The sequence below is a fragment of the Trichoderma camerunense genome (assembly GCF_050948025.1).
Source record: "Trichoderma camerunense strain CBS 138272 chromosome Unknown V8C40scaffold_28, whole genome shotgun sequence".
Lineage (NCBI taxonomy): Eukaryota > Fungi > Ascomycota > Sordariomycetes > Hypocreales > Hypocreaceae > Trichoderma > Trichoderma camerunense.
This window is the reverse complement of record NW_028145342.1, coordinates 606-10,942: the sequence shown is the minus strand read 5'-3', so window position 1 is coordinate 10,942 and position 10,337 is coordinate 606. Positions and strand designations below refer to the sequence as shown.

Here is a 10,337-nt window from a genome sequence, read left to right as displayed (position 1 = left end):
ATCACACGCAGCGCGGCTTGCATGCAGCGAGCCACAGCTGATAACGACACAGCGACCATGTCAAGCAAGTGCATGTGTTTGACGTCTATGGATCACAGTCCCAGCATTTTGGGATGGTGACATGCACACACTCTACTCTAGGTATACCGAATACCGATAGGGACTGTCTAGCTGTCTCGGCGCATCGGGAATAATGACGCTGCTCTTTACAGCATGCCATGTCTGGACATGGCATAGATAACTGATATCCTTGCAGTAACCCATGCTTGTCTTGCCCTTGCATCGATATGGAGTCAAAGTAACTGTAGGCCATGTTATGTGGGGGAACGTGGTTTATCTGCCTCATAATGAAGATAGAGTCTTGCGTATTCTCTAAGAAGAGGATGGAGTGCCGTGCGTATATGATAGAGCGCGCGCCTTTCTTCTTTTGAGGACTCCGGCCGACCGACGGGCGCTTCAATGATCCCCAGGATTACAACGTTCTATCGGTAGCTTACAGAGATGTGTAAGCCTAAATATGTTTTCACATGCCCGAATGGGCAACTAGCAAGAGTGGTTTTCGTGGTCAATAGCTCCCATGAGGAGGGGGAGGCTGAGCGAACTGGAATCAAGTTACAAAAGTTGGCTTAAGTCAGAATAGCTTCTAAATCTGCTTTAGTTCACTGATCATTGATGAGAAGCGTGCGAGAAGAATGACAGCTTGTTCGTCCAAGTGTCTTGTTCGTCTTACTCAGCCCAGACAGGGAGTTGTTTCAGCTCTTTCGAAGGGAAGAGCTCACGCAAAGTCATCTACACTGGAGATTGACACTAAACTCCGGATAAGCAGGTGATCTAGTAGGGAATATCTGACCATCAGCCGGTACATGTTATTTGCCATGTTGCACAACCCGGTTGTAACAACAAGGAGTAGCAACTTGCCTAATCTGAAGCTAGGTCTCTATTTAAGCAATAGAGCTATCCCGATGAATGATGGCACGGTCAGATGATCCAGTTTGATGGTAATAATGTTGAGATCTGCCGCCATACCGTTACACTAATAGGGCAATGAATTGGACCAAATAATGGCAGCTGGAGCAATTAGAGTGACGAAATCTGCTGGTTATAAGAGGTCGAGCGCCACAGTGAACCAGATGAAAACAACTGGCTGCCAGCCTCAACTCCGCAAGTGCCAGCGCCATCGCTCACCAGCATGCAGCAGAGGCGAAAACTGTCGCTGACAACAGGTTGAGTTATGGCGCAGCCCGTATTGAAAATAATTTACATTTTAAAATAAAATGTAATATACCGGCTGGAGGAGTGAGGATATCTAGTGTACCGAGATTGAGTTGCGCATCGACTACGGAGTACATGACCGGCAAACAAATGAAGCCTGCCAGCAAGAGAGCAACAGTGCACGTACCTATTGTAATTGCAGACAAACATGTTCAACTCATTGTATCTCTGTAGAACTGATCATCTGTCTGTCAAATATCCTTTCTCTTTACATGAGGTTCAACGACTTAACTCTGATGACCAACTCCCGGGTAAAAGATCAACACGGTCCGTACCGGATTTACATAAGCCAAGCACGCCATCTTACGTAGAGCGTCCGTCAACTTCACAACAGCCGATTATACACAAGCTAACTCGGTTTCTCAGAAGCTTCACTTCACTGCTTGGAACTTTAATTTTGCTCCTAGAAATCTGGCTAGGCTTTGACTCTTCTCATGACAGAAACACCCCGTCAACTACCCCGAAACAATGACAGCCTCTACCAATAACTTCCAAGAGATTCCAGTAATCGACCTGGCCCTGGCAGATGACCCAAAGACGCTTCCAGCCCTTCTAAGCGCTCTCCGCGTCGCATTAATAGACATAGGATTTCTCTATGTCTCGAATCACAAGGTGCCTCCCGAGGTGATTCAGGACCTTGTGGACATCCTTCCGAGACTATTTAGCCTACCTGATAACGCAAAAAACAGAATTGCCCTGGAAAACTCCAAGCATTTTCTCGGTTACAGCGCTGTGGGCAGCGAAACTACAGCGGCAAAGGCCGACGCAAGAGAGCAGGTGGAATTCGCAACTGAGCTGACTGCTGTATCTGATCCGGATGCTCCTCTGTACGAGAGTCTAAGAGGCCCCAATCAGGTGAGTAGTGGTCAAACCCACCGATGTCGGATGTTATCTCATGCAAAGTCTTTTTAAACGCTAACTCAGTGCTATGTAGTGGCCATCTGAAATACCGGAACTCAGGCCTGTCGTGGAGAAATACATTACCGAGTTGACTCTACTTGGAGAGCGATTCCTTTCTCTTGTAGCGCAAGCACTGGACTTGCCCAAAGAAACATTTCACTCGTTTCTCTCGGATCAGCACCGACTCAAGGCTGTCCATTACCCTGCCGCTGCTCCTGATTCGGGTATCACTCAAGGCGTTGGTCCGCACACAGACTCTTCTGGGTGGTGGACATTTCTACTTCAAGCGTCAGAAAAGCATGTTAGAGGACTGCAAGTTCTCAACAAGACCGGCGATTGGATCGATGTCCCTGTGCTTCCAGACACATTCGTGGTAAACGTTGGTCAGGCTTTTGAGGTGTTGACACACCGCACTTGCAAAGCCACCATTCACAGAGTACTCGCAACCCACGATGAACGATACAGCATCCCCTTTTTCCAAGGCGTACGGCGAAATCTCACCAAGAAAGAGGCTGTTGAGTCTTTTCGAGAACACTTCTCTTCTTTTGAACCAAATGCAGGCACTGAATCAGATGTTGGACGAGCGGTCGATTCTCCATTTTTGCGAGGCAAATACGATACGTGGGGGGAAAGCCAGCTAAGAACCAAGATTCGAAGCCATCGAACCAACGGACAAAAGTTTTACCCTCAAGTGTACAAGAAATACGTCGAAGATGATGCTTAGATTGAATATGGCTTACATAAAATAATATGTGAGGTATCTAATCATAATATTTGGCTATGAGTCCACCGACAATCGTCTGCTCTCCGACTTCGCTTCTTGGCTGGTTGTCTTTGGCCACTCCCTTGGCTACTCTTGCCTTGACCCATTCTCCAGCTGTAATTCCAACAGCGTTAGTGTCTGTGACTTTGTCATAACCTAGTCGTTCCAGAACCGTGCTAGCAACCGGTTTCAATTCGGTGCTGTCTTCTGGTCGGACAAAATACAACACACCAAGTCTGTCTACCTCTTGCTGGTCGGGAGGCGGGCGGACAACCCTATGAATGGAACTTTTCAAGAATCCGTTTGTTAAAAAGTCCAGTGAGTCAGCGAGATTGACAGTGATGCTCTCTGGGTATGGGCGGACCCATCGCCAATTACCCTCTGGTGTTCTGACCTGGAGAGCAGAAACAGGTTGACGGAATAAGAGCGTCAGGGAACCGAAGTCCGTATGTCCCTTTACCCAGACGTTATCCAAAGCCTGGTTCTCTGCTGCCGACCGTGAATGATACTGCATGTATCGCAAGTGACAATCAGATTTCTCTTCATAGCGATGACAATTGAGAAAGTAATCCTCTGGTAGCTCCAGTATAATTGCACAGAGGACCAACAGCTTTCCCGCAATATTGTTGTGAATGTGTCGAGCGAATTGCTCGATTTCATCGCGGTGTTGGTTGATGATCTCTGGTTGAGGGCGTTCATACGCTGGTATAAACTTGGGTATGTTGTAGATCTCTGTATTGTCAAAAATTCCAGGAGCGACTTCCTACACATACATTCATTAGTAAAAAGAGTAAAAAAGTAAGTGACATGTCGTTCTTACTCGCAATCCCAATGGCTTATAGCCGTTGTAACCTCCTTTCTCTAGTTCAGCACGGTACTTGAGCTTTTCCTCCATGGGGAGGTTAAACACCTCTTTGCCTATGGCAAATTGTCGATCAACAGCTTCCTGGCTCAATCCGAAGTTGGTAATGTAAAAGAATCCTTCACCAGATGATCAATACCAGCATAGGTAGAGATGGGAGTTAGACAGCCTACCAGTCTTCTGAATGGCGTCATGAAGCTGCTTCGCGAGGCGCTCTTTACCACCTGGTTTCTCGAATTGAGAGAGATCCAGAGTAACTAGGTCGGCCCATTCCACTTTCAACATGAATAAGCAACAGATCTTTTGTTTTGTTCTTGCAGACGGACTTGAGCTAGTTTCTTACGTTCATATTTTGTTTCCGGTATCTGGTGATACGTCGGGATATCATTAGATCCCAGGACCGGGGTTGCTACTGCTGCCATCGTGATTTAAAGTCACTTCAAAGGATCAGAGATAATGTATAATTCTGCCGTGCGTTTCAGCGTTCCATTTACGACTCAACAACCGCATCCCATTGAGGGCATCTCAGGTGGGGGCATACTCAGATACTTATAATATCCATCATGCGCTCATGATAGCAATTGCAGCGCTTGTGTTCCCTATCCTCGTTTCATCTCCCCCGCTAAGTTTTCGTACGATTTGTAAGTTTGGTTACTTGAGATCAAAGATCTTGCGTGATCATGCACGAAGATGGCGAGCTCACTTACCCCGAAGAGGGGTTGAGATCTGACAGATGAGCGCGCATGATATGCATAGATACACCGGATATAACGTCAAAACGGCTCAACACTGATACGAATAATTGCCAACTGCCGATATCAAACTGTCTTGTCCGCAATCGCTGGGAATATTGTAGACTGTTGTCCGCGATCGCTGTGTATTGCAAACTAGCTCTGCAGTACGTGCTTACAGGGGTTTCTGGCATAATCAGTAGTGCTTCTCTCTTTTTTTAGAAGATTGAAAGTATGTGTAAATCTTTAAATAGTAAATGGTACATAATTGGGACGGGTAACTGTTTAATCATTGCGCGGTATCTGTTGTACGACTTTTTGACAAGTACACAAAATGGCGGGCAGCAAAGGTTCTGATGAAGAGATCCAAACCAGTACTGTTTCAGTTGAATCCGATGAAAGTATTCAAGTTCACTATGCAAAGCGAGGAGAGGAAATTTCCAACCTTCCTCAGGAAGACACTATCGATGGCTTCCGGTCAGATATGGCTGGGAGAACTCTTCTCACAGCTGAGGAAGAGAAAAAGCTATTAAGACGTGTGGATTGGCATTTGATGCCATTGTGCTCTCTCATTTTCTTGTTTAAGAATCTAGACTCTGACAATGTAGGCAACTACTCCGCATGTGTGTCACATCACCAGTTAACGTCGTGGTCCTTCAGGTCTCAAATGCACGAATCATGAACCAAGGAACTCATCAAAATATCATGACTCAGCTTGGCATGACATCCGATGAATACAATCTAGTAACAGTATTATACTATGTATGCTGTCATAATGTTCCCTCTTATTCGCACCTAAACAACGGCGCCTAACAGTTCACCAGATTCCATACATTGTTGGCGAAGCGCCGTCAAACTTACTACTCAAACACTTTACGCCATCAAAATGGCAATCCAGAATCATCATTACATGGGGCATTTGTCTGATGCTTCACGCAGCAGTTCACAACAAGGGTGGCTTGTATGCCACACGGTTTCTGCTCGGCCTTGTACGTTATTCAATCTCATCTCTTCCTTATGGAACCTACATCCTTACCAATGTCCCTAGGCGGAGTCTGGCCAATTTGCAGGTATTCTTTTACAGATGTGTTATTGGTATCGACCAGATGAAATGTCGTTGAGACTATTGTATTTCTGTAAGTAAATTTCCGACACCGCTGATTTGTGAATTGGGCTGACAGGCATGAAGATATTTGTGGAAACTGCTCGGGTATTATAGGTGGCCTGTTGGCTTTTGCCTTTGATCATGCATCAGGCTCACACGGGCTCTCAGGGTGGCAATGGTATGCCCTTCATCTCCATACAGTAGACATCATGCCTTGCTAATACTACCCAGGCTGTTCCTAACCGAGGGTGCAATTACCGTTGCTTTTGGCATTGCTGTGTGGTTTCTTCTCCCAGATTGTGAGTTGTTTCAACCCAATAGACATCACTAGGCTAACATGAGATTGTCAGTCCCGGAAACCGCTAGCTGGTTGACAGACAGAGAAAAAGCCTTTATACAAGCTCGGCTGCCTGCAAATGCACCACGAGCCAAAGAACAAAACTTCAAGTTTAGTGAAATTGTTGACTCGCTCAAAGACGTGCGACTCTGGTTATTTACGTTAATCTGGGCGATATATACCATCGGTACCAATGGTGTGCGCTTCTATCAGTCAACTGTGATTGCAAATTTAGGCTTCACGTAAGATCATCGCACTACGCCTAGTTAAATTCCATGGTCAAGACTGCTAACAAATAAAATTAGGAACATCGCTACTGCACAAATTCTCAATATACCGATTACGGCTACTTCCTTGATTGTGATTGGCGTCTCTGGGGTATTTGCTGACAGCGGCCGATATCCGAGACCGCTGTATCCTCTCGGGTGCTTATTGGTTATCATCGCCTGTTATGCTGTGTTGGTTGCATATCCCAATAACGCAGGGGTGTATACAGCTACGTTGATTGGCAACGCCTTCGCAGCCAGCTGGTATCCTCTCATGTGGCCTTGGCGAGTCCAAACCACAAGCAGAGCGACAGGCTCTGCATTTTCCATCGGCTTTGTTAATTCATATGGCCAGATTGGAGGTGCCATCGGGCCTCAAATCTTCAGAAGCAAGTATGCGCCCCATTACACGGTTCCTTTTGCTGTGGCCATGTCTTTGGTCGCTCTGTGTTTTGTCGTCACCATTGGTACGTGGTGGGTTACGCGGCACACCGAAAGAGACACGAGAAGGCTCAAGCTGGCACGTAAAGCTGCGGAAGCCAGGAATGAAACGATTTTGGAAGATGTAGTTGATAGAGACTTGCGCTAGTCTTGAGCATATCTTCAATTCAGGAGCTTTGTCTATTATAAGAGAGTAGCAACAATGAAGCATAGTTGTCATAGGTGAATTTCCTTTAACACGTGTTTTACTGTATCGAATGCAGTAAGATAGTCAAAGAACAATAATGGACATGTTTTTGCTGTGTCAAATTATACCTGTATAGCAATTAATGACTGCATCGGGATGTTTGACATAATCGCTCGGTTAGATTGCTCCGACGGTGAGATTCTTCACACAAAGGTTATAGCCTATACTACAACACTTCCCAGCTCAATGCCAGGCACGAGATAATCGCCCAAAAAGGCAGTTTCCTATTATGGTCAGTACACGTTCAACTAGACTTATTAACAACCTTGGTTCAAGCGTTGTTGAGTAATAGTGTCATAATAAATATCAGCGGCATCCGTTCTGATTCCTCACTCCTATATTATTGTCAAGGGCCATTTAATAATCTCAACATATTGAATCCCCAAACGGCTACAATCCTACATCATGACCACGAGCAATGATAAAGAAGCACGGAACAACCCGAAGCAGAGGCAAAGCCATCCGAGAATCTCACAGAGCCGTTGACATGCGAGCGCATCTTCGTTATGGTAGTCTTGGAATATAAATATCGGCGCTGTTGATGTATCACGATCTCCTCATCATCGCAACCATCAATCTCATCTCCAGCATCAGGTTTCATCACTTCTATCACAGGATAAAAAAAGGGAAATAAAAAGACATGTCGACTCATCAGACAGCGAAAACGCAATTTCTCAAGCGGCCCAATGGCGAGAGATTCGCATTCCGGCGACTAGGAGCGACTTGGGGTATCCCTCTTCTAATGCTGATTCATTACCGAGGTACGATGGATTTTTGGGATCCGTTGGTAGTAAATGGTTTGGCAGAGCATCGTCCTGTCATTCTGATGGACTATTCGGGAGTCGGTTTCAGCACCGGAAGAGTGGCCTCGACGGTTGCTGACTCCGCGGATGATGTTTTGCAATTTCTGAGTCTCCTCGGTGAGAAAGAAGTTGATCTCCTCGGCTTCAGCATCGGCGGCTACATTGCCCCTATGGTTGCTCTGAATGCGCCTGAGGATATCACCGTGAGGAAGCTTGTTATTGCAGGAACAGGCCCGAGCGGCGGCCCTGATGCCGTCATCAATTCTCCATCTCATCAAGACCAGGTCAACACTTTGGCCGGTGGGCGCGATCTAACGCGGGACGACTTTGCAACTTTGTTCTTCCCTCATGACCTACGCGGCGGAGCAGCCCTGAACTCGTGGTTTGACCGAATTTATGAACGAAATGTGTCAACGAGCGGTGAACAACGATCCAACTGGCTCAGTTTTAACTTCACAGACGGCGGAAAGGGAGTAGAAGCCCAAACGAATCTGGCCTCATCGTGGCTTCTTGTGAATGAGACGAGAGGTCGCAACGGGTCGTACGATAGACTCCCCGGACTGAAGACGCCAGTTCTCATCACCAACGGAAATGTAAGGGATCCCTCAAGCTTAAACCCGGCATGATCTCTGGCCCGCCCGCGCGCTAACACTGATGATTTGCTTAGAACGACTTCATGATCCCCACCCCCAACAGCTTTACTCTTCAGCAACGATTGCCAAATGCGCAGTTGATCCTTTATCCAGACAGCGGCCATGGCCATCTTTACCAATATGCGAATCTGTTTGCCCGCCACGTGCTCGACTTTTTGCAATCCTACTAGCTGTTCGGCCTCATCATCTCAGCGGTCCCAGTGCGACTGAGGGTATATTTTGGCTTCAATGAAGATATGGTCAGGTTATTGTCAAACATATGCCACGAAATGTATCCAGCGATATTATCAAATAGTCAATGCTTCAACATACATACTACATAAGAACCCTTAGCATACAAGTCACCAGCAGCTAAACCAAGACTGAACCTCACCCAGTGAGTATGAGTGCACAAAATTGTAATCGATCCTGTCTGAAGCATCAGTGTATTTCCATTTCCAGTAACATGTGTATTCCACTTTGTAATATGTCTTGCTTCATTCGATAGACTGGCATCCACATACGAGGGCCAGAGCTTGGAGACCATCAAGACCCTCACCAGCGCGTCCTTATTAAGCGGAACTTCTGGAAAGATCCACAAAATCAGTGATTATGGCATCTTTCTGGGCTCCCACCTTATCAAGCGCGCGCCGAATCTCTGATCATGGATCTGCAAAAGGGTGTGGAGATTACGATCTGAATACTCGGTATCCAGAGCCGCGCGAGAGTTGAAGCTTTGAGACGATAGATGCCGCCGAAGAATCATGGTAAACGAGTGTCTCTCCAAGGCATCACGGCGGCAGATGTGGAATCAATCATTCAGGAGAACATTCAGACGTAAGGTTCTGAGCGAGAAGAGACGGCTTTATTTTCTATATAAACCATCATGATATGAGACTTTGGAGGAGATATCAACCATTCAACTCACATCTGCCATCTTCAAATTACAAGCTCATTACATCAATTCACACGATGCTCATCATGTCTGCAAAGTACATTCTTGGAGCTCTTTCTCTCCTCCTTACAAACACTCACGCTGCTCCCACGGGGAATCAACCAGCACCTTCTACCATTTCATATTGCCCCCCTGTAGCTGCCACCTTTGCGACGCAGCAAAAGATTTTCGCCGAGTTCGTTGAAATCATGTTCACAGAACGCAACATCACCAAAGCATACGATATTCACCTGCTTGCTGATCCTGAATATGTGGACCACGATGCATTCCACGGTGCCAGCAAAGCTGAAGTCCTTGCTCTTGTTGTTCCTTGGTTCCACGATACTGCTTTCAACGTCTGGAACACGTTTTTGCAGAATGACATTGGCATCAGTGTTGAGATGGGAGTTTTGGCAAATGGCACTACCGCAGCATTTGTCGACTTTTGGAGATTTCAAGGCACTTGTATCGTGGAACACTGGGATGTGATTGAATTCGTGACTGGGGATTCACCAAATCCCAACCCGCTTTTCCCTTTGCCGGCCCCCTTGAAAACTGCTACTGATGGTGGAAAGAGCCAGTAATACTTGGCTTCACGGGCCGGGAAATGCCATTTATGTCGAACATTGTACAAGGGACATTGTTAGGAAGGTATAAGGTGGCGGTCTCAGGAATAGCCCTGATAGGATGTTGAAAGCAGGGGATGTGGTTGAAATTTTCATTCTTGTACAGCTCTGATATAGAGTTCGTCTGCAGATTTAGGATTCAGTTATTTAATAAGAACGGTTGAAAGCTTCCTCAAGATGGCCATCCAGCAATCCAGAACAATCTTAGAGTGTTCTAGTGATGTAACCAAGATAAGAGCAGATGAGGAGTTGACGCGGTAAATGGCAACTTGTATGAAAGATCAGACGTCGCTCGTTGGATATATGCAGTGAGCATGCGGTAAACCCATACAAGCTGCTTATCCAAGATCCAGATATATATAATACAAGTGGTTAACAAGTATCCCACCCTCTCATTAGGCATTTACTCCTGACATAC

The 10,337-nt window shown here is 46.2% G+C and overlaps 4 protein-coding genes across 4 annotated transcripts; 3 read left to right on the top strand and 1 right to left on the bottom strand.

Annotated features, from left to right (window-relative positions):
* Positions 1 to 1,614: 1,614 nt before the first annotated feature.
* On the top strand, positions 1,615 to 2,915 carry V8C40DRAFT_131550 (isopenicillin N synthase family dioxygenase). The gene is made up of 2 exons (XM_083211063.1): positions 1,615 to 2,127; positions 2,207 to 2,915. Exons 1-2 carry the CDS (start codon positions 1,741 to 1,743, stop codon positions 2,894 to 2,896), a joined length of 1,077 nt encoding a protein of 358 aa, XP_083067504.1. The 5' UTR covers positions 1,615 to 1,740; the 3' UTR covers positions 2,897 to 2,915.
* Positions 2,916 to 2,931: 16 nt separating this feature from the next.
* Positions 2,932 to 4,332, bottom strand: V8C40DRAFT_258452 (uncharacterized protein; the record flags this gene model as incomplete). Its single annotated transcript, XM_083218726.1, has 4 exons — positions 4,141 to 4,332; positions 3,971 to 4,072; positions 3,756 to 3,916; positions 2,932 to 3,698 (listed from the first exon to the last, which is right to left on the bottom strand). The coding sequence occupies exons 1-4, from the start codon at positions 4,217 to 4,219 to the stop codon at positions 2,934 to 2,936; spliced, it is 1,107 nt and encodes a 368-aa protein (XP_083067503.1). The 5' UTR covers positions 4,220 to 4,332.
* Positions 4,333 to 7,145: 2,813 nt separating this feature from the next.
* Positions 7,146 to 8,694, top strand: V8C40DRAFT_283992 (alpha/beta fold hydrolase). The gene is made up of 2 exons (XM_083222066.1): positions 7,146 to 8,320; positions 8,395 to 8,694. Exons 1-2 carry the CDS (start codon positions 7,565 to 7,567, stop codon positions 8,548 to 8,550), a joined length of 912 nt encoding a protein of 303 aa, XP_083067502.1. The 5' UTR covers positions 7,146 to 7,564; the 3' UTR covers positions 8,551 to 8,694.
* Positions 8,695 to 9,015: 321 nt separating this feature from the next.
* On the top strand, positions 9,016 to 9,918 carry V8C40DRAFT_258449 (uncharacterized protein). The gene has a single exon (XM_083218725.1). It carries the CDS (start codon positions 9,251 to 9,253, stop codon positions 9,875 to 9,877), a length of 627 nt encoding a protein of 208 aa, XP_083067501.1. The 5' UTR covers positions 9,016 to 9,250; the 3' UTR covers positions 9,878 to 9,918.
* The last annotated feature ends 419 nt before the right edge of the window (positions 9,919 to 10,337 follow it).

Excerpts from the sequence above, each read along its gene's own strand:
- V8C40DRAFT_131550 (XM_083211063.1), top strand. The coding sequence starts at position 1,741 with ATGACAGCCTCTACCAATAACTTCCAAGAGATTCCAGTAATCGACCTG. Across the intron at positions 2,128-2,206 it reads GTCTAAGAGGCCCCAATCAG|TGGCCATCTGAAATACCGGA; the intron begins GTGAGTAGTGGT and ends AGTGCTATGTAG.
- V8C40DRAFT_283992 (XM_083222066.1), top strand. The coding sequence starts at position 7,565 with ATGTCGACTCATCAGACAGCGAAAACGCAATTTCTCAAGCGGCCCAAT. Across the intron at positions 8,321-8,394 it reads TTCTCATCACCAACGGAAAT|AACGACTTCATGATCCCCAC; the intron begins GTAAGGGATCCC and ends TGATTTGCTTAG.
- V8C40DRAFT_258449 (XM_083218725.1), top strand. The coding sequence starts at position 9,251 with ATGAGACTTTGGAGGAGATATCAACCATTCAACTCACATCTGCCATCT.